At 32.2% G+C, this 24,764-nt stretch overlaps 1 protein-coding gene across 1 annotated transcript in view; it reads left to right on the plus strand.

The window, feature by feature from the left end:
• The first annotated feature begins 225 nt into the window (after positions 1-225).
• Positions 226-24,764, plus strand: part of LOC129222649 (uncharacterized) — a 32,917-nt gene continuing 8,378 nt past the window's right edge. The window contains exons 1-4 of the mRNA XM_054857179.1: positions 226-462; positions 10,491-10,614; positions 20,658-20,797; positions 24,238-24,325. Coding sequence (XP_054713154.1) covers positions 311-462; positions 10,491-10,614; positions 20,658-20,797; positions 24,238-24,325 — 504 coding nt within the window. The 5' untranslated portion in view covers positions 226-310. The remainder of the gene's footprint in view (positions 463-10,490; positions 10,615-20,657; positions 20,798-24,237; positions 24,326-24,764) is intronic.

Raw genomic sequence — 24,764 nt, forward strand, 5'->3', positions numbered from 1 at the left:
GGAAAGAATATGAACAAATGTTTATTTGTTGGAGTTCAAAACAGATCCTTATTTGAAAAAAAAATAATGAAATTTACAATTTTTCGTATAATAAATGCTTATAAATACTTTTGGAAAATCTTTGGCGTTTTTCAATCGAAGAGAACCGCAGTAAAACTATTGGTCTAAAGTTTTGTTACGTCATACCTACTCTTACATCATGTTTGTGTCACATGATTCAAAAGGAGTACGGATTAGGCATGGTTTTATTTTATCCTAAAAACTGATAAAATTGGTAACCGTTCGTCATTTTGTGTGCCATTCATCAATCATGTATTCTAAAATTGTATACTCATTGTTTTTATGTGTTCACCTATCTTTGGGTGACACGGAAATTTGTACATCACAGACTCCTTGTAAATGTATTTTGGACAAGACTGAAACTATAGATATATCTTCTCTTGGAGCTGTCACATATCCACGGTTAATATTTCGTTGATTAGTTTTTCAGATATATTCTAAAATGTATATGCTGACATTGTCTTCTATTTTGTTTCAAAAAAATTGTTTTATCTATTTTATGCTAAAAAGCTAATAATTTGCAATCAAGGTGTATACCAATGATATTTACTAATTCATAATTGTATTAACATAAAATATTTTGTTATAGCATGGTAACTAAGCATGCATTATAATTCATTTGAATAGTTCATGGGCCTCCTGGAAACATTTAAAATTACGTGGCTAGTGGGATCTAAAAGGAGTATTTAAAGAACCAAAATCATTGATAAAAAGTTAAAGAGGGTGTGTTTTGAAGATTGCAATTAGTATTTTTAATTGGGTTGGGTTTATTGTGCTTATTAAGTTATTGTAGGAATTTGTGAGAAAGCAATAGATTGGAATCAGTAGGACCAGAAGACAACTAGAAAAATTGATGAAGTGAGGTGGAGAAACTAATAAGATAAATGCAAAAAGACCTCGCCATTGTTTACTAAATTGTGTTGCTGACTGAGACACGTGTTTTGTAATGCATCATTAAGTGTTATTGAGTTGTTGTATATTATTGGTTTCTTGATAAAAATGGTAAATATAAGGTGTCTTTCGCACTGTCTAAGAGCAGAGAAATATTGTTAAAGAAATATCTTTATCTTCAGTGGCGTGGTAGGACCGTATGCAAGGGGGAGGTTAAAAGGGTTCAAACTCCCTCCAAAACTATTCCAAATGAGGACTTGTTTATCATAAAGATTTCTTAACAAATGTGTTTGGTGAAACCCTCCCCAAAGCAAAAGTCTGGTTATGGCCCTGTGGCATAGCCAAAAGGAGGATCCCCGGAGTATGAACCCTCCTCACTCTTTGTCATGATCTGACTTATACAGTACAAATTTGTAGGGCGAATCATGAACAATGAATTTTGTAAGCTACTGATATCTTTGCGAAAACTTATATGTTTTGTTTAAATAACTTAAAACCAACATGACCGTCGGCCCTGATTGTACGAATACCATCAGTTCTAACATAACATTGCAAGTGCGCCCATATTGGGCGCAAGTGGGGGCTTCAGCCCCCCCCCCCCTTAGAAATTAGAACTTCCTTGCTTTTAGTATTTTTTTCTTTGTAAAACTGTAAAATCATTTCTTCTGCAGCCATTAAATGAATAATTTATTAAAAATGTCAAACTTTAGTAACTCTAATCTGTACTGAAATCTTTTTCTTTGGAGAAAATATCCTACTAAACCATGGAGAAAATATCTGAGCCCCCCTCCCTTAAAATTTTGCATATGGGTGCCCATGTAACATTGTATTTCAAATGTATCTGTTGTAATTATGCCATGACTTTCTCAGTAATTCATCAAACTTAAGACGTTAGGTATCATTTTAAAGATTTTTTACACTGCTTTTTGACTTACAAATATGGTGGTTTTTCGAGGAAAAAAAAGATTTGTTCAGTTTCTTTAAAAAGCATTGCATTAAGTGCCCCACGAGTGCAGCCGTATAGCTTAGTTAGATAGAGACATGCTGAAAACGCGAAGATCGTGGGCTTGATTCCACCATGATACTAGTTGTTTTTGTATTACTTTTCCCCCTAAGGTTAATTTTGATCAGGGTTGGCCTTCTGCCGGCAGAAACTGGTTTCTGCCCTGCCGGTGGCAGAAACTGGTTATAACCGGCAGAAACTGGCAAAAATTAAAAAAGCTACTTTTTTAATTCAAGTAATTACAAAATGATATTTGTTTAAGTAAACTAAAAAATGTAATTCCATTTCATCATTGTAAAAAATAAAACTCATTGCCCTTGAGTTAGTTTGATCAGAAAGAGCACTGTTTAACTGCAGATGCTCGTAACATTTGGATTATTCTAAAGGACGAGAATCTTAAGAGCACTTAAGAAAAAGAAATTACAGATTTAAACAGGCAGTTACTGGTTGTCATTTGCTAGCTAATACACGTATCTAAAATGCTTGGGATTAAAATTATCATGTGCTCAAGAAAAAAATGCCAGAATTTTACTTGCCGATAGTAACCTCGATTTTATACCTAATATCACAGCTTTACAAAACAAATTGACCCTATTTCCCAAAACTTATTTTTCCAGTCAAGTTTTAAAACCACTCCAGTTACTACATAGTGGACCAGTTTAAAAAATATATACAATTGATGAAAGTTTCATGAATCTTTGCTTGATCCTTGATGGCATTGCCATCTAGTTCTTTTGTTGCGATAGTATTCTGTTATTTCTCCTCTATTCATTAAATTAAGAAATCATTTATATTTTCAATCCACCTTTTCTTAGAGATAGCTGCAGAATGCAAAAAAAAAAAAAACATAATGTTTGATTTTTAATGATATTGTAATTAAATTGTGCTTTGGCTAACATTTCATTATTTTCCTGTGCTAAATTCCTATTGGGTATCAAAGATTTCTTTTATGTCATTTTCTGAATTTTTGCCAGTTTCTGCCACAAATGTGGCAGAAAGGGGTTTTTGCCATGCCAGTTTTAACCAGTTTCTACCGGTGGTTTTAACCACCTCGGCAGAAACTTGCCAACCCTGAATTTGATTCAAATTTCCAAGAATATAAGCTAAACTTATTTTAAAATTCTTAAGCACAGTTGTAAATTGAATCAGAATAGATAACTTTTATTTTCGCGTGGAAAATCCCAGAATATATTTAAGAGTTATCGTTATTATTATTTTGTAGATGCTTTCATAAATGTTTCACAAAAATACGGCCCATCATTTAATTTTATTTTTCACCGCCATCTGCAAAAAAAAATACAAGTCACATTGGAGCTGTGAAAAAAAAAAAAAATCTATTAAAAAAATTTGATTCTTGCATTTCCACTGTCAAGCTCAAATGCCTGGCTCAGTTCAGCTAGTATTATTTGATTGAGCAAGGAGTTTGGTTATGCTAGGAGTTGCCTTTTACCTTACATATTTGATAACATTTGTCACAAAACAAAATAGTTAATCTCCAACTACGTAAAAGAAGTAAATAAAGTTAGTGGTAAAAGCTTTTGAAAAAAGCTAAGTAAAAAAATAAAATATGATAATTAGACATGTATATTATAAGTTTCTAGCAATGTTTTTATAAAAATAAGTACCTAAACTTACAACTTAAGTCACAAAACATTTGGATTGACATCACTTTTCACGACATGATTTTATCAAAAAGTCCATAACAAATTGTTTGCTGAGAATTGGGAATACTTTTATATCTGTGTTTTAAACTATAAAGCATATTTTAGTCTCCTTTCTGATTTTTAAAATGCTTTTGTATAATAGTTAATAGTTGGCGTACTTCACTCTTATGGATGAGGGACAGTCTACTACACTATTGCAGATTCCATTGCTAGTATCTCCGTCATCTAACATTTTTATTTATTTATTTATTTTTTAAATTTATCCAAAAAATTTCTGAGCAAAAATATTTACAAAAGCTGACTGGCATTATCCTAGGAAATTATTCGATTAAAAAGAGTTCTTTAACATTCCGTTTATGGGGAAAATTTCATTCTTATAAGTGGGATATTTTTTATACATTATACTCGATTAAGTGCGGCTGACAGTATATCCTTTGCACATATTTTTATTGACATCAATTGCGTATATAAAAAAGGGGCTGAGGGGGCCCGGGCCCCCTCCAAAATCTAGAAAAAAAATTAAATATAGGTAGAAAAAAAAAGAATAAACAAAAAATGATAGGGATAATAATAATTACAATACGTTATATTAGGAATTTCCGATTTAAGTGCTGTAAAAAGAGATGAAGAGTGCCGTGAAGTGACCATGGTAACAATAATCTTTATACATAAAGGGTTAATCTCTGTCCGGATGTCCGGGGTAAACTTCAAAACTACTGGGCGGATTTCAACTATTTTTTCACTATAGATAGCTACATAATCGGGGAACAACATAGGCTATAATTTATTGCTTAAGAACTTAGTTTTCAAAAGTTATGGTGGAAAACATTAAATTTCATGTAATTTCCCTATTCAATGATTAAATATAAAAACCATTGTTAGGAAAATTCATTGCCTAACAACAGCAATATTAAAAGTAATCACTATTAATATTGTTAATCAAAACTTCTCTGGACAAGCATGACATTTATTGCTTTTTTAGGAGTTGTATCCTCATCTTTATACATAAAGGGCTAATCTCTGTCCAGATGTCCGGGGTAAACTTCAAAACTACTGGACGAATTTCAAACATTTTTTCACCATTGATAGCTACATTATCAAAGTCAACTTAGGCTATAATTTATTGCTAAAAAACTTAGTTTTAAAAATGTCACGATGGAAAACAGTAAATTTTATATAATTTCCCCATCAAATGAGTAAATTCGCAACTTTAATACAGTAGAAGACCGTTATAACGCCGACCTTTATAACGCAATTCTCTATAAGCCGCACTACTTTTCAGAAGTAAACAATAGGTTTTAAAGTTAAAAAAACTCCCTCTGTTTTGTCTTGCAAACATAAAAATTGTTAGGCGAATTAAATTTTGAGACAGTTTATCATCTTTCCATCTTAAGTCAAAGCTTTTGAATGAAAATTAGTTCTCACAGTAAACAGAAAATACCAGATGACTCTTGAAGATGCAGCTGTTATGCACACCATGAAGCCAGCAGAAGTGCAGGATAATTCACTTTCTTTCGATTGTGAAACATATTTATTTGTGAATTACTAATTGTAATATTGGTGCTTTAATACTCATTGCAGATAAAACTCATTCTGTAGTACTAATATATAGATATATTCTGAATATTAGTTTCTAAATTTGTGAAATGATCTATATAATGCAAAGACCTGGATAACGCAAAAGCTCTGGTCCCAAGGTGTGCGTTATAACGGTCTTCTACTGTAAACTATTGGGGGCACAGCAGCCACTGTCTAATGGCGAATGAAAAAGGTAAAACAAATTTTTACACAGTAACAACATTAATTTTTCATCGTATTTGTGAGGAGCTTTCTTTTCTATTCTTCTGAAATTACATTGCAATATCACAAACTGCTTGAAGCCTGTAATTTACCCCAAATAAAACAAGTGGAATGGAATGTTTTACCTTTTTCTTTAGTATTGGTAACCACCGCAAGGTAGCGTATTCGAGCTCTGGAGTTGCGAATATAATATCCATTGTTACAAAAATTTGTTGCCTAACAACAGCAATATTAAAAGTAATCATAATGAAAATTTTGAATCAAGGCTTCTTCGGAGCAAACATGAGTTTAAAGTCACTTAAACATTTGGAAACACTACTTTTTGCACCCTTAAAGAAACGTAGCAGAGAGCTTTTTTTTTTGTGGGTGTGTACTATATCTTTATACATAAAATGCTAATCTCTCTGTCCAGATGTCCGGGGTAAACTTCAAAACTACTGGACGGATTTCAACCATTTTTTCACCATAGATAGCTACATAATCGGGGAACAACTTAGGCTATAATTTATTGCTAAAGAACTTAGTTTTAAAAATGTCGCGATGGAAAACAGTAAATTTCATATAATTTCCCCATCAAATGAGTAAATTCGCAACTTTAATAAACTATTGGGGGCACAGCAGCCACTGTCTAATGGCGAATGAAAAAGGTAAAACAAATTTTTACACAGTAACAACAGTAATTTTTCATCGTATTTGTGAGGAGCTTTCGTTTCTATTCATCTGAAATTACATTGCAATATCACAAACTGCTTGAAGCCTGTATTTTCCCCAAATAAAACCGGAATGGGACTATTCGGCGCGGCCGTTTCGGCGCGGTCCATTTCAATACGACCTGTTCAAAAATCGAAATTGTCAGCATGTAAATCTGCCAAACTTTGCTTCAAAATTGAAGATATCTTTTGTTTTTTTTAAGTTTTGTAAAAAGTTTTATGAAGTATCATTTTTAAAGGTGTATTTTGTTTTCTTTTTTATTATTAGTTGATAACATGTAAGTTTAAAAACATCTTCATAATTTTTCGAAGTAGATAAGTTAGGAAACAGCATTGACATTTTTCTATGAAATGTAAATATAAAACTCATTCAATTTAAATTGATTTTTTTTTCGTTGCTGATCATTAATTTGTGCACTTACTTAAATATTTTTTCTATAAAAAAATAAAAAATGTCAACTAATAATAAGATGATTTTTTTATATTTTTTATTGGAAAAAGTTAACATGTTGAGAAACTCACACGTAACCCTTTTCTCTACAAAGTTAAGTTGTGTAGTGTGCTTTAAATACAGGATAGATAAGAAAAAACTTTATTATGTACAGATTATTATTATTGATTGCTTTTAAGTTTCATAAAGACTAATATAATGAACAAAAAATATTTTAAACTTCTTTTTTAAATAAAAATAAAATATTTTGTGTCTTTTTAGTTCCTGTAACTGTTCTATAGCACTAAACTGTCGACTGACTATTTCGTAACAAAAAAAAAAAAAAAAGGCAATAATAATAAGAAATAACAATAATAATAATAAGACTTTTTTTTAAAAAAATAATATACAAAAAATTCATAAATTGATTACAGAAAAATAATAGTGTTTAGAACTAACTTTAAAAAATAAATGATTTTTTAGTCAATAAAAAAAATCAAACATTGCCCTAAATTTACCTTGATGTCCGTACATGGGTTTGTAATAGTTAAGTCGAGCTTTTTGGTTAGTTTGAAACGTGTTTTCACGTGAAGAAGACTTATGAAATTATTTCCAATAGCTGCTACAACAAAGAAGTAATCACCACAGAAACACAAAAAGGCTCAGCATTGATTTAAAAAAAAAAATAAATCGACAAAGAGGTAGGACTGGTACTGGCATTATTTTCTAATTTTTCAAGATATTTTCTTTGATGTTATCGCAGTAAAACATACGTGGATCACATATGCCCTCTCTTTTCCCCCGCTGTAAATTTAAAAATAAATTTTAACTAGCTTCTAGAGCGCTAAATTCACATTCTTCTTCCAGAAATCTTTTTTCTTCTTTGAACTAAAATTTCTGAAATTAAGTTCAGAATGCAAAAATCTGGCGCCGAAACGGTCGCGCCGAATCGTAACAAACCCAATAAAACACGTGAAATGGAATGTTTTACCTTTTTCTTTAGTATTGGTAACCACCGCAAGGTAGCGTATTCGAGCTCTGGAGTTGCGAATATAATACCCATTGTTACAAAAATTTGTTGCCTAACAACAGCAATATTAAAAGTAATCATAATGAAAATTTTGAATCAAGGCTTCTTCGGAGCAAACATGAGTTTAAAGTCACTTAAACATTTGGAAACACTACTTTTTGCACCCTTAAAGAAACATAGCAGAGAGCTTTTTTTCTTTTGTGTGTGTGTACTATATAATTAAATAAAGTGCACGGTTTTTTTTAGTGATCTTTGTTTTTGTTAGTTCATAGTTTGAAAATTCTTCAAATTTTTATGTGCTTAAATTCGTGCTTTCGTTTCTAAATGAATATTTGTTCGTTCTTTATACTTATTGCTATTTCACTTTTATGAGTAAGGAAGAAGCTTGATTTTTAATCATGTCAAAGCGGTGTGTTTTGAGTTCTTTCAGTTAAAACAGAAAACGGAAGAAAGTAGCGATTTTTTTTACAATGGGGTGGTTTCCTTCAGTCAAAAGTAGTACTTTTAGCCACTGAAATTGATAGAATAAGCAAAAAATAATAATGACTTGGACCCAGAAATATTTTCATTTTCCCAGCGGTAATTTTTTCATTAATTTTTTCAAATGTCATTTTTGAAACAAGGTGTGGTCTTAATGACGTCGCAAATGATGCACTTTGCCGCATCTTTCACCACGTTTCCACATTATGATAATCGAGAAGCGAATTAAAATTGCGCTCAATGCTTGCGATCAACCATATCGTTGCCAATACACGTGAGTAAAGATGCAAATTAAATATTTAGCTCTGTGAGGAGCAACACTAAATGACATTTCATCATTTGTGATGTCATCCGGCAGAAGTATAAACAATGAAAGCGCACCGATTTAAGTAATTTTTTTAAAACATTAAACTTAAACAAATTATTTAAAAAATAGTCAGATCTTATGTTTTTAAACATGCTCTTTCAGAAAAAAAATACTTTCAAAATTTTGGAAACGACCTCATTATTACTGACCTAGGCAACGCTGGGTATTTTTGCTAGTATGTATATAAAACTAGACTAGGATGCCATTAGAAAATTCTAATTCTTCAAACTGTGACTCGATTTGTTAAAATTTAGAAATCCTGCGTTAGGGGGCAGCAGGTGTTCAGAAGGGGTCAGGGGATCTGTACCTCTTACTCAAGAAAAGAACGTGTTTTGGGAAAGCGTAATTATTTTTTAAAAAAAGAAAAGCAAATAATGTTGGGAAAAAATATTGTTTTTTTTTTCAAAAAGAAAACTTTAAATTAAAAATTTTTAACAGATGCAGATCATTGTATAGCAAATTAAGTTCACCCCTCTTTCTTTCACTATCCCCACTTCCCACATTTTTTTTCTTGTCAATTTGATACGAAAGGTCTTCAAATTATTTCTTCCCATAACTCTCGTCCCTTTGCCAGAAATGTAAAATACGTTTTAGTTGTTCGGTTGGAGTAATATTGGAAAATTGGTGTCCTAAAAACGCATTTATTTAGGCGTTTTTCGGACATCAATTTCAAAACATTTCTGGAGGAGAGTCTTCGAATCACACACCATCCTTTCACTAAGGTTACTACCAAAAATAGTCTGAAATTGTGCCTTTAAGATTTCAATTTTGAAAAATTTCGGATGGAGATCCTTAATCGCTCCTTAGCTATAAACGTCTACATTCTCAAAGATAACTTGAAGTTGCGTTTTACCTTTCAGGGGTGGATTTTTGAACACTTTCTTTCTAAAGATTGCCTAATGTTGGGAAAAAAAGCTGAATTGCTTTTGAAAAGAACCTTAAAATAAAAAATTTCAAAAGTTGCTAACTATTAATCGGGTAATTACGCCCAACAACTTTTTCTTTCTTTTGCCCAGTCGGTTTAAAACTAAAAAAGTCTTCAAAATGCTAAGCTTCAAAAGCTGCCCCCCCCCCCCCCACACACACACCAAAACCACAAAAGAGCGTCTCAAATCTCGTTCTGCAGGGCTTCAATGTCGAAAAATTTCCAAGGGACAATTACTAAATGCATTGCTTTCTAATAGCATCACAAATCGTTCAAGATTGCTTTTCTGGGGCTTCAGTTTTGAAAATTGGCCAAACCCCTAACATTACCAGGTATGGTCCACAGTCGCGTTCTAAAGACTTCAATTACAAAAAAAATTTTGAACGAGGGCCCAAAGCTCTTAAATGAAATCTGAAAATTAAAAAACTGTAATTTCTAAAAATTTAAGGTGGATAGCGTTTAAATCCCACCACCTAGTACCACTGAATATCTTTTTAAAACTTTGCTTTTTAGGACTTAAATTTCGAAATAGTTTTTGCGAAAGCCCCAGAATCGCATTTACAGAGCTTCGAAATCTGCGTTTATGGAACTTCAATTTCGAAAAATTGGGCGGAGAGATGATCGATTAAGCTCTTTTTTTAAAAAATCGATCGGGGACAACTTCAAAAAGTCCCATTTCTTTCATTACTCTATCTGCAACAAATGTAGCCGAAAATGACGTTTTTAAGGTTTCAATTTCTAAAAATTTCCACAGAAGTGCCCCGTTGTTTCACCCCGTAACTTCACCAGAGACCGTCTAAAACTGCGTTCTTAGGACTACAATTTCGAAAAATTTCCGGGGGAGAATCCACTGGACCCCATCCCCCCTCCTCCCCCATCAGAAGCGAGAATTTTTTAAGAGTGCCCTCTTAAAACTATGTTTTGGTTCTGCCCTTGGACGGCGGAATGAAGTCCTTGCCCCACCTCGAAAAAAATGAGAAGGTCAGTGTTGTTCCCTCTCCCCAAAAAAAAAACTACAAAAAAATGTGGAGGAGGAGAGCTAATTTCGGTCATAAGGGCCCCCTTCGAAATAAAAACATATATATGCCACTGATTGACATGCATCTAAATATATTTTCTTTGTTTTCCAGATTTCATAATCTAGGAGTAGAGAGTTCAAATGGATTATACTCCTATAATCCATGCTTTCCTTTCGATTCTGCTGATAAGGATACCTCATTGAAAGAAGGAAATATAGCATGCACAAAATCTGCGGTAAAAGTTTTTTCTTTGCATAAAATTATAGTACAGTGAAACCTGTGTAGGTTGACCACTTCCGGTGCAGTACTTTGGTGGTCAACTTCGACAGGTGGTCAACTTATAAAGGGGGTAATGATTTTTTTTTTTTTTTTGTCATTTCTTGCACCATGTATTCATTTTTTGACTAATTGACACTTACTCTTTCCGTTCAACTCACTTTCATTGTTTAACATTACTTTGAAACTATTATTTAAAATGCTACTCAAATATTTTTAGAGGTTATTTTCTCAAAATGCTGTATAATGTGTCATGAAAATTTAAAATTTCAGTAAATTGATCAAAAAAAAAATTGAATTTTGACACCTTGAATTCAAATTATGTTTTTCGCAATCACGAGTGTGTGTATGTAGGCGTGTGTGTTTATATGTGGGGGATATGTGTGTTTGTGTGTAGGGTGTATGTGTGTGTAGGCATGTGTGTTTGTGTCTGTGTGCTGTCATAAGTGTGTGGGTAGTTGTGTGTATGAATGTGTGTGTGTGGGGGGGTAAGTGTATGTGTGTGTAGGCATATGTGTTTGTGTCTGTGTGCAGGCATGAATGTGTGGATAGTTGTGTGTATGTGTGTGTGTATGGTTTTGTGTGTGTGTATGTGTAGGTGTCTGTATGTATGCGTGTGTGTTTGTATGTATGCGTGTGTGTATGTGTTTGTGGATGTGTGTGTATGTGTGTAGGTGTGCGTGTGTGTGTAGTTGTCTATGTATCCGCGTGTGTGTAGGACACGGATGCAACCTGGAGACGGCTTTCGCTATAGGAGCAGCATCGTGAGGAGTCGGTCGACGGTGATGGTGCGGAGGGTGCTGGCGGGAATATAAAATGATAGCACGCCAAAAACAGTCAAATGAAAGCAATAAGCAATCGTGATTGCTCAAAAAATCATTGTTTATAAAAAGTTATTTGATATTAATAGTTCCTAAAAAATCATAGCTAATCAAAAATAACAAATTTTTCGATTATTTTTTTTCTTATATACATTTAATACATTTATAACCATGATAATCTACTTTTCAACAAAATAACTCCTCATTGAAGTTTGGCGCACTTATTAGACACTAGTTTTGGAAATTCCATATGTGTCAGCTAATTTTCTCTGGATTTCTCCCTTTTCAATTAATTTTAATATTTCATACTTTTTATCAATCTCAAGTTCAACTAACTTTCTTTTTGAAACCATCTGATGCAAAACTATAACACGAAGAGCAACAAGCTGGACTCTCCTAGTTCTAAAAGGCATTTGAAAATGAAAATGTCCTATTTCTTAATCCCTTGCACCAGAAATACTGCAATGCAAGTAACTTTTACTCTAGCACAATTCCAGTGTTGCCACAAAATATTGCAACTGGAAAAAAATACTTTGTATTTTTCTACTGAGACATGTTTTCACTGAACAGAGAGTACAAAAGGTAATCTCAAATAGAACAACAAAAGAAAAACAAGTTTGGAGAATACAAGGGCACTTAGTAGTTTTCCAATGTGGTTAAACTTACAAAGGAGGTTTAGTTATGCTGCCGTTTTATTTAGTTGGCAAAATGCTGGTCTGGCATCAAAAATATTCATGGAAAGCTATAAAAAAAATAAAAAAATAATTTGCTAAATTAAGTTTTAAAAAATAAACCAAGTGGTCAACTTACAAAGGGTTTTTTACAATACTCCAAACCAAATTTGGGGTACATTAGTGATCAAGATAGACAGGTGGTCAAGATAGAAAGGTAGTCAAGTTACAGAGGTTTTCCTTCATTATACAAGATAGGACTCATTCCGTTCCTGACAAAAGCGGTCAACATAGACAGGTGGTCAACTTGCAAAGGTGGTCAACTTTACAGGTTTTACTGTATTGTCTCTGTGTTTATACCCAAACTTTTCTAATTTACGACATCCTTTGAAGAAATAGAATTTTCTCATGACTCCCTAATCGATCTCTATTAGTTACATAGTATATATTGATACCATGGGCGCTACGGCTGGGCAATGTAGGAATTTCTACATCGTGATGGATCACCAACTTTACATTGGGATGTAGCGATACATCACAATGTTTTAATTTTTTGTTTTTAAACTTAAACTTGCAGTGTTTAAAATTTTACATAATATATACAAGATACAAAAATTGTATATCACCCCAGATATGAATTAACAGATTCCAGCACCAGAAAGAAATTTCAGTGCTAAATGCCAAGTTAGTGAAAAATATTGAAGACTAATTTTGAGATTACAATGAGCTTGTTTTTTTCAATGCAAACAGATGATAGTAAGTGGATGCAAAGTCATGCATTCCATTCAAAAGCTCACATATTCTTGCATTAAAATAAATTCCTTGTAACTGTAGAGAGGAGAGGGGGGGGGGGTTCACACCGGGTTATTCTCAAAGAGGATTTCATAGTTTATAAAAGAATATTAATGCTTTAATTCTGAAAATATTCATTAATATATAGATGCCTCAGTTGCCAAATCAATTAACTCCACTTTTAAAAAAATCCTCATTTCTGCTTTAATAGTGCTTAATCAATTCTTTGCATGTGAATTTATATTAAAGTTTGGTTCAGTACATTTCTGACCATAAGAGGACAGAAAATGTAAATGAGGTCCTGTTAACTTCTATGGATACAGGGCAAATACAGAAAACCATTTTAGGAGGGGTCATGCTGAAGAAGGAATACATCCAGTCCGGTTTTCAATTGCCCATGCATTGCTTGACTTCTATCACAATGTAGCAAAATTTTTGCTCTTCATTAAAGTTTGTTAAAACATGATTTTACTGTATACAACTTGAAGCTTTTATGACAATAATGTCAGTTTTAAAATAACTTGTGTGTCAAAAAATCATTTTAGCCGATTCTCTCAAAGCTTCACATTTTGCAACTAGCGATCGATTTTTTTCTAATGTACGTAACTATTTTCATGTATTTTTATAAAATCAATGAACCAGTTATTTTCGTTTTCATTATATTTTTAATGATATATTATAGAAAAGTTTCGAGGATTTTCTATTAAGCAATTTTTTAAATTTCAGCAAATTGTTGTTAAATTGAAAAATTTAATTTGAACTTGTTTGTAATGCTTCACAAAAGATTTTAAACAATCAAATTGTTCAATATTATGTGTGAAAACATCAGATCAAGTAGTATATGCATTCAGTTATTCTTAACTTGGAGTAAATATAGAGTTTGTTTATTGTAGCTGCTTTTAAGAACCTCACTCTTTTCATGGCTATTTCTTTTTTCAGAAACATTTATGCCACTGTTATAGCTTTTATGAAAAATGCAAATTTTTCTATTCCTGAATTTTAAATAAGTATTAAAATATTCCTATCGTGATTTAATATTGTAATTTATCTGTTACCTTTTTTGTTTAATTTAATGATTAAAAAATGTCTACGTGCAATCTTTCCTCTTCTTTAATTGCGTAATCTGTTGACGGTTTCATATTTTATTCTTAAAATTTTTTTTTGAATGTTTAAACAACATAATTTAAAGTTTTTTTTAACTATGTATAGTGTACATAATCCATACATTATTGCAATATTGCTGAAATCTTAGTTATATGTTCAATTTAAAAAAAAAAACATCAGTTATTAAACAGTGTCTTTGTTTTTCTTCTTTTTTTTTTTTTTTGGCTGTTGTTCTTTCTCTATCATCATACAACAGTCAGAAAAGAGAAGCATAACTACATCCAGAGCCATGTCCAAGGGGAGGGTTTTAGGGGTTAAACCCCTCCCATTGAGGAAGAAAACATAATAAAAAACCAAAGAGAAGTTACAAACAAAATATATTCTCTTTAAATTATCCCGACAATTTTTTCCTTTTTCTAGTTTGTCTGAATATAAGATAGTATTTAAAATGCTACTCCTCCGAATCCCCCCCCCCCCCATGCCAATAGCATTATGGAGCATATTAAATTTTGTTTCCAAATCTTCAGTTTCGCAAAAAAAATCCAGAAAATGCCCCGAAGCATCATCGCTTAAGATTGCGTTCAAAAATCGTCTAAACTCAAATGTTTTTAAATATGGTCTCACAACCGCTTTTTTTAAGACTCCAATTACAAAATAAATAAATAAATAAATAAAATTAAAAAACAGGCAAGCCACCTTCCTTTGATATCATTAAAATTAGGTTTTTTTAAACAACACTTACGAAAAATTTAAGTGGATTAGCTTCTGAACTCCTCCTTCCAATAACTTAGAATACTGCTTAGGTTTTTAGGACTTTAATATTGGGGGGGGAAAAAATTCAAGGGACAGCACCAGAATCCAATTCCCATAAAAATCTTCAAAGTTTGTCTGTAATTGCGTTTTTGGAACTTAAATTTTGAAAATTTGAAAGGGGGAGGAGAACTTTTTTTGTATCTATTTTTCAAGAAAAAAAAAACGTCCTTGAGCTCTATCCTTATTTCTAATGTAAAAAAATTTGGCCTATAATCGTGTTTCAAGCCTTTAATTTCTTCAAATTTCCGCAGAGTCAAAGACCGTCTAAAATTCCATTTTTACTGCTAAAAAATTCAAACTTGTTTTATGGATTACCCCCGGCCCCCTTAGCTGATTAGAAATTTTTACAATATACCCGCCTTAAAACTATTTTCTAGTTGCACCACTGTTTTTCAGTTATTATTTTTAATTATTATTTAAGAAATATATGTAATTTAACCATACGAGAAACAGGGATTGAATAAAAATAATGTCCTTTGGAAAATAAAATAAATAATAGAATTGGTAACCTTGCATAAAACCACATCTTCTGTGAATTTGGAACCTCCCCCCCACCCCCACACACCGCTTTGCCTCTCATTGTACCCATTTAACAGAAATGAATTATTAAACCCAATGTTGTGTTTTTCTACCAGTGCAGCAGGTAAGAATGAAAAAACTTTGAAACCAAATCCCCTCCCTTTATGAAATTCTGGACACGGGCCTGACTGCATCCTATATAAATTGTACGTAGTACAATCCAAAATTTCGGGGACAAGCTGTATAAAATTTAACCCAGAATAGTTCACATTACCGAAGCACATCCATCTTCAAAGGGTCACCTTGAGGGACTATGTACCAGTGTTCATATAACTTTTGGAAACACACTTGGAAGCCTTTTTCACAACGTACTATGATGCAGCTTTATCTTCTCCTGACGGAAGAAAGCGGCGTCCATAGCAAATGTTTTTTTGCTGCAGGGGTAGAAGTGGTCACCTTTTAATACATAGGACATTTTCCATGAAAAATATAGGAATATATTTGCATCTCTACAAGAATTTCCTATTTCTTTATGAATTTTGTATTTAGTACTATGATAAACCATGATAAAACGGAACTCTTTCCTTGATAATGCATGCATAATTTATTGTTTTTTCCAATTGCAGTACCTTAATTAACCTTAAAACTCTTATTATAGAGTAAAATGCTTCCATGATCTTTTCTTATGTCAGTATGTTTTTGTTTGCAAGAAAAACCTCTTTCAACTGATGCTACATCTTATGAAAGGTGCTAACGACTTTCCATTACTAAAAAACCTAAGTATTTACATCTAGAAAGCTGATCAATTTTCATCATTACGAAGTATTTTTCCAAAATGAATAAATTTACATCCAAGTAACATCCAATCCCCATTCCTCAAAATTTTTAACAAGATGGTGATGTATCAATAGAAGGATCCTGTCAAAATTTTATTTCTTTTTTAAAATTTCTGAAAAATCTTTTTTTTTTCGATAACAAATTCTGCTAAAAATATAGCGTTCAAATAATGCAAAATTCTGATTTTACAAAGAAGTTCAAATTTTGAATCCAGGCAGGGTTAATTTATCTTTTTCATTTTCATAATTACCTACATTAAAATATTTCAAATAGACCTTTTTTTTAACAATATCAACTGAATCTTCCCACATTTTGTTGTTAGTGAAAATTAATTGGCAAAGTGCTTCATCAATAGTTTAGAGAGCTTGTCATAAAATAAAGATCATCGAAGTTTTCTCTTAAATTGAAAATTTTGTCAAAAATGCTCTACAAAATTTAAAGAGGGTCTGCCGGGTGCTGGTAGAGATTCAAAAAAAAAAAAAAAAAAATTATAAACAAGCATCTTGTTTTTAAGCAGTCCTGAATTGTCAAGTCGTGAAAGAAAGTGCGAATCAAGTGACCAAAAGGTTTTTCAATTGTAATTTTCTACAAATTTTTATAACAAAAACTAGAAGAATATAGTAAATTTAGGAAAATTTAAAAAATATAGGAAACATAGGACACTTTTGATGCGTTTTTTGAAAAGGAAATATAGGACTACTTCTACCCCTGTTGCTGGGAACAGGTAGAGTCATTCGGAGCTATGTCCGACGAAACGGTATGTTATTTGTTTGTCGTATCAGAGCATTGATCAATCAAACCGTGCATCCTCAACATGAGAGTTCCCATCTTCCCCACGATGAAGCTAAAGCAGCAGTGCAAGAGGCCTTACAGGAGGTTGCGAAAAATGGCTGCCAGGAGTGCTTCTAAAAGCTATACGAACGTTGACAGAAGTGCATAGTCGTTCAAGATGATTATTTTGTAGATAGATGTGCTTCGATGATGTGAACTATATTCAGGGTAAGGTTTTATACTGCTTGTCATCGAATTTTTAGATCATACTACGTATGTATGAGTTTTCAACTTACTACTTCATAACGTTTCTAAGTGACGCAAATTTTAGCGTATGAAGACATCAGAAAAGAACTTGTGATAATTAACTGAGGAGGTGTTCAAAATGGATATTTTGGTCATCTATATGTTCCTAGGTACATATGCGTGTACAGATGTGCCGAAAAAAAACTTGTGAAGTTTGAATTGGGTGATCGTAAAATAGAAATTAGGTCGAAATTTGATTTTTTTTTAATTACAAGTCCTTATTCGTAGAAAGGAAGTAAAGGGAAATGAATAAATGATCCTTTAAATCCCTGACAATCTTATCAATTTATTTCCGTTAGATTTCTTTTTGCCATCGGCCATCGGCCATTTGGAGGAAAACAATCGGCCATCATTGAACAATCAGCCAACAATCCGCATCGGCCCGTCGGCCAAAAAATGCCATCGGTCGAGCCCTAGTCTAAACTTATTTCCCCCTTTAAATAATTTTCAAACACTACTTGACTTTCTTTGAATGACTGACTGGCTCACGATAACCACCTTGTTGGCTCTAGATCTTACTGCTGGTTGACTTATTTGTACTTGTTTCCTCTAAAAAATAAAGTATGTCCTCATTCAGAATTGATGCAAAATCTTCAGTTTTGTTTGGCTGAAGCAAGTCATTTCATTTATAGTCAGCAGTGGTTTTAGTTCATTACTATGCTTCATTCTGTGTGAATGTTTCACCGTATAATCCGCGGATTATCTTAAAAAAACTGAAAAATTAATGCAGTGCGTTTTATACGCTACCGGGGATTATCTGTCCTTTTTATTTTCTCAACGCTAATGCATTGAATTTCAATTTACTGCAGGATTCACCAATAGAGACAATTTAACCGACTGCAGGGTTATTTATTTTGCATAGCTTAAATTTTCCTCATATTTGATTCAGGCTGTGTAAAATAAACAATCATACAATCAAGGAACATGCCTCCATTTACACAAGATTTGACCATTTTTGCTTTTTTGTTTTGAAGTAATTATCATAGTATAACCATGATTTCAAGAAAAATTTCAGATTAGTTTTTAGCTTAATTTTTGACTATACCTTAAACATTATTATTGTTTTAGTTAAATTTTAGATTTTTAAATTTTGTCGCTAAGATGCATGTTAAATCCAAACAACTTTTTTTTTGTTCATCGCATTATTCACATATTGTATGCTGCTGTGGATTATACTTGGTGGAAGCTTTTTTTTCAGGCTGATTTTAGGACCTGGTGATTTTACGCTGCAGTGGATAATATGCAGGAAAATATGATAGTTTATGCAGTCTACCTAAGCTACAGCCTGTGGACTAGTTGTGGTTCGCGAAGTAGATCTGTATAGCCCATTTTGTTCAAGATTGGGAATCAGATATCACATTCTGAAACTTCCAAAAATAACTGAAACCTTCTTTGAGAAGCCTGTAGCGACTCCTGCCAAGTGACAGCAAATGATCATTTCTCCATTCAACTTTCCTTTTTTTCTTTTTGTCCTGTATTTTTGACTTCTAAATACAGCAGGGCCGGACTAACATTCAGTCAGTTTGTGCCCCGAGACGGAGTAAAAAATTTGAGGGCTGCAAAATTACCAAATCAAAGAAAGAAAATATCACCATGGAGTTTCTCTAAAAATAAAAATTAAGGAAAGGACAAAAAAGAAGAGGAAAAAAATATGAAAATAAAATTCTAAAAATAAAAACTTTAATTCATACATGACTAAGCAGTTTTCTAAGTTTTTCCAGAAAGAGAAGGGATAGGTAGCAGCGTTTACAGAAAAATAGAAAAACGCTTTTTGAAGCAATAGTAGGGAAACATCCATAAAAAATCCACATGAAAAGATTGCTTATTTGTATCCATAAAAGCTGTTTCCACATCTAAACATATTTTTTTTTCATGCAAAAAGGAGTAACAGAAATATGCCTCTCATTCACAGATGAAGAGGGCGCATCGTAAAGCCTCCCGGTCACATGTTCTAAACCTGTTGTCTAAATATTGTTTGAACTAAAAGATGTTAGTTCTTTTGTAATTTTGACTAATTGCATAGATTTAAATATCATTTTAAAGACAGAGTATTGTGGCCAGGGCTTTTATAACAAGAGGGTGTAGGGGTGGGGTAATTCCTCAGTTTTTCAAAGGAGCAATATCACTCATCAAGTGCAATGAGTCATTGCTAGTTATCTTTTTTTGCATAGTATAACACAATTCTCCTGATTTTTGCACTTATATTAGACCTCGCTGGTGGTGAACTGAATATTAATTTAGTAACGCTTTAGTTGTTTTTAAATAGTTGAAGTACTGACTGAAAAAAATTTCAAATTTTTTTTTTATAAAATCCTCCTAATAACTTTTGTTAAATGGTTTTCGAAACGAAACATTTTCAGTCAAAAATTATTATAAATATCATTACATCATATAGCTTAGATTCTGTAACTATCATTTCAGCTAGAGATATAGCTAGGATTTTTTCAAAGCATGCAAAAATGGCACTTCTTAAGGAGTGAAATATTTGAAAACAGTGAAGACCATAAGAGTGATCAATTCTATTTAAAAAATTTCTAAGAACGAAATGGAAAGTAGTAGGGAAAAAAAAGAGATGTGTATTATTCTGATGCTTAACACTCAAGTTGACTGACATTTTGTATCTAAAAATGACTAAACATTTAAATGTGATATTTTAAAAATACCAATTGCATTTTTCTAACCATTTTCCACGGTACTAATTTTTTTTTTTATAATGCAAAGTGTAAAAGTAGGCTTGACTAAAATTTTGAAGAGAATTAACCAATTTTCAATGCTTGAATTAAGCTTGTAGAAGGGTTTAGAATATCCATACTTTTAGAAAAACATGGAATTTTTAGTTGCATTGGGTATTCAAAGATGGGCATTCCTTTTCTGTCATACTGCAGTTGTCTTTTAAACTGTCTAATCAATACTTTAATATATTAGTTATAACTTACTGCCTATTACTGCCTTTATTGAATTTTAAAACTTTGTTATTAAATGCTCTAAATTATCTTACTGACTCTATTTCATGGCTAAGCAAATACATAACAACCTTGAATCTCATTAAAACTTCTCTATAACAATCTATGTGGAATTATGCCTTTTGTAGTTTTATTCACCCCGCAATTAAAACATATATATGTATACATGTATAAATTATTGTATCACACATATAAAGCTTATGCATGTGCTAATATAAAAACTTTATACATGTACTTTATATGTCACATGTATTAAGTTTTATCAGGTTGTTAAATAACTTAGTTAACATGTGTTAGAAATAAATGTTTAAAAGGGTGTAATTTCAGTTATCCTTTTATTTTGCAAAGAGTAAAGGTATTCTTTGTGAGCTATATACATATGTGTATATTTTTTTTACCATGTAGGGTTGTGTTATAATGCCTGGTGGTAGTGATGGAGAATTGCCGGAGTCCCATTCCATAGGTTATCAAGAAACTGCTAAATTTGGAAAGAATGCAGATTCTGACAATTACAAAATAACTTATTCTGTCCCAAACGCAAAGCAGTAAGTTTAATCAGATTATTGCTATTGTAGGATCAGTATTTTCTAATTTATGATACAACAATATTCATTAACTCTGTGCGGTCATTTTAATTTTGATGAATAATAATCGCATATTTTGCATTCTAGTATTTTCTCCATTCATTATTTTAACCTTACCTAGCAAAGAAAACATACGAGATTCACTCCCCTTTGTCACTATTTTTACTTTCTTCTGTATCTAATATACAGAAAAAAGTATTGGATTTGTGCAAATCTTCGAATTTTGACGGATTTGAATGTTTTGAGGTATTTTGAGTCCATTTCGACCATTTTTGGAAAATGTCTCTGTCTGTGTGTGTCACGTACGTGTGTGACCAGTTTTCGTGGCCCTCTACAGCAAAAACTACTGCATGAAATCAAACGAAATTTGGTACACACTTGTGCCCATTGTTTTTTGGTGCAAATTCCTCCAAGAGGGGTGGAGCAATGGGACGTTTCTTGAGTTATGTGTGCCTGCTATTCTCCAGGAAGTAACAGGCGGAATCAAACACAATTTGGTACATATATTGCCCCTAACAGGTACAGGTGCTGATTCAATTTTGGTGTCAATAGCTTGTATGGGAGTTGAGCTATAGAACGTTTTTTGTCATCAATTGTGACTGCTGTGTCTCAAAAAATGATGAACGAAATCAAACAAAAATTTATCAACAAGTAGCCCTTAGAGAGTATAAGAGCTGGTTCTATTTTGGCATCAACAGCTGAGAAGGGGATGGCGCAATCGAACATTCTTTTTTTTTCCATTGTGAGTGCTATATCTCAAGAAGTAATGCTAAATTCTGGATGAAATTCCAAATAAAATGTGAATCCATATGTAAACAATCGTTGGTTCAATTTTGGCGCCAATCGCTCCGTGGGGGGGGGGGGGGGGGTGCTGATTTTCTTTTATGTGTATGTGTGAATAAAAAATAGCTTTATAAATGCAACAATAAGAAAGATAAATCGCAATAGACTGTCGTCTGCGTGTTTCGCGTGATTTTAATTATTGGAAAATGACCAGAAAATCACGATGATTTAAACTTTTTAACGGGTGCAATCTTGTGTTTGTTAACAGATAAATGTTTGTAATTAATTAAGCAAGGCCTTTAAAATAATTTTCAATTTTCATTCTTTGCTTTGCTTTTGAGATAAATCGGGAACTGGGATGGTCGTCTAGTTTTGGAGTGTGTAATTTTGCTTTTGTTGTGAATATTGCTTCCTCGTCAAGCATGGTGAGGGATCAGAATTATAAGAAGGATATAGAAGAAAGTTTTGTGATGGCCACAACATACCAGTTTTTCATAGGCACTTCGTTATGCAAGATTTCGGGTTAATAAAAGCAAGTTTTACTGTCTAAAAACAGTTAAAATAAAGAATTACAGAACAAAAAAAACCTAGAAAATAATGTACTTAAAACTTTGGGAATAATTTTACTGGTAGCAGAGCTGTGCAAATGATTAATCAGGGTTCGTACGGGTTATGGAAATCCTGGAAAGTCATGGAAAAAAGATTAACAAATTTCAAACCTGGAAAGTCATGGAAAATTGATATTTTCATCAAAAGTCATGGGAAAATGTCTTGGACAGTAATAAAGTAACAGTAGCTAAAAAAAGGATTAGAAATCTTAAGGTATTTAATAGTATTGCTAGTTCGTTTTGTATGCCGCACTAGTAAAAGCTATCAATACTCGAAACTTTAAACAATCCCAAAAACAAATCTGTGTTTAGGAATCCTATTGCATCCGCTTCTGTAACAGTCACTTACCTTTTTTTGTAATGAGATTTTACTGCTGGGACATTCACTAATTTTGAATTCACCATTATTTTCAGCACTTCTTGTTTGTCATATTGCATAGTAGTGGAGTTGCATGTTTTTGATTTTTCCATACCCACTCAAAAAGTGTAATTCAGTTGCATCTGAGTTTATTTCAACCATTCCTAAAAAAAGCATTAAATTTATAAGAGTTTATTTTAATTTATTGAAGGCTTTAGAAAATAAAGACTTTAGTCAGGCAATACATAGAAATAATTGGCAAGTTTGACATTAAATAGTACTATTCTCTTTGTGTAACAAGGTCATGAAAATTTTTATTAAGTCATGAAAAAGTCTTGGAAAAGTCATGGAATTTTTTTATCCGAAGTGAGTATGAACCCTGGATAGTATTTTGGATGAGCATATTATATACAACCGGGGTAGTTAAAATGCATAGACTGAGCAAAGCATATATATAGGCCCGCAGCAGTTAAGGGGTTAATATTTGTTAAAAAGACATCCTATAAGTTCTACTTTTTAATTTTTAATTTTCAAAGTGTAATCGGAATCTTCTCCATTTAATATTATCAACAGACTGGGGTCTAGTGGGGCCAAAATGCACTGGTATGGCGTTTTCTTATGTTTCTACTAAATGGAATACGGTTTGGGAATATTATTTCAATACTCAGTTTTTATTTTATTCGAAAATCCTAATTTCTCTCCAAAACAGACTACAGTAGAGTCTCGAAAATCTAAGGTAATGGGGACTGACACCACCTCGGATTACTGAAAACTCGGATTATCCGTAAAATTCTTAGCAATTACACTTTTTGAACGACAAAAAAGATAATATTATTTGAAATATTAATCAAAAAATTAATTTAAGTAAGGAAGGCTCCTCAATTAGCCTGACGGCTATAGGCTGCCCTCTTATATTTTTAAAATTTCATGTCTAGTTAATACTATGAAATTTTATTAATAATAATATGAATATTGGCTGAAAGAAATTGGATGAAACTTTGAAATTATTTTTGGAAAATTAGAAAAGAAGAGAAAAATAAATTGTCTATCAGAAATAAACTATTTCTAAAGCTAACTTTATAAAAGCAAAAAATGTGATGGAGATATTGGCAGTATGAAAAATTATTATCTTTAATCAGCCGATTCATCGATAAAATCGGCCAACTTGCTTATCGGCATATCTCTAATACGTATACAATATTAATGGGACATCCAAAGAAACATTTGGGTCAAGCAAAGTTAAAAGAGTTTACTGACTCATTAATTCACTCCAAGATATATTTGTTTAAGGATGAGCACAAGAAGAATGCTAAATTGTCATACTTAAAACTTAATTTAATGAATGGAACACATCACTCTGGAACTAGATACTAAAGTCCAAAAAGAGAAAATGATATTTTGCTGTAAATGAAAATATAATTTTGTGCATGTATGACTATAGCATTTGTTGTAATATCTTTTAAAAGCTACAAAACTACGTAATGTGAAAAAAAATCAATCAGGGTTGAAATTTGTCCGCATTGCTTAATCAAATTGTAACAAAAATACTATTGACACTTTCTTCTTGCACATTTACTTTTATCGAAACTCATGTACGCTTACTTTAGTTCCTGGAATTAATATGAATTTTATTTTATTCATTTATTCTTTAGGAGTTTGGTTGTAAATCTTATCTGTAATGATTCTATTGAAAATCATTTAGTAGTTGTTGACCCCGAAAGTGAAGGAAATTTCAAAATTGTAAGTAATCGTTTCTATTATTTTGTATTTTTAAATTCAAACATGTTAGGATAGATTTTACTAGATTACTTTTAGCATGAGCATTTTTTAAACTTAAATCTCTGGTTACTTGCTGCTATTTAAAAATACAGTAAACTTTAAATTTTGTGCGGAAATAGTGGCATGATAATTGTAGATTAGTGAATTTCCCAAGAAGCGATACTAGTGCATGCAATAGCTGTAAAAAAAATATATTACTCACACATACATTAAAACTTTAGCTAAAACTGATATCATTGTGTATAAAAGCTAAAAAAGAATCACTCATCACTGCAAACAGACAGTGTCTGATCAAGGGGGAGAAAGCCGGCTCTAGCCCCAAGGGACAGTTCAAAGAGGGGGAGGGGGCAAATTCACTGCATTTCTGTTTTTTTTTTTTTTTTTTTGTTGAAACTTGGTA

Source organism: Uloborus diversus, chromosome 5 (assembly GCF_026930045.1).
Source record: "Uloborus diversus isolate 005 chromosome 5, Udiv.v.3.1, whole genome shotgun sequence".
Lineage (NCBI taxonomy): Eukaryota > Metazoa > Arthropoda > Arachnida > Araneae > Uloboridae > Uloborus > Uloborus diversus.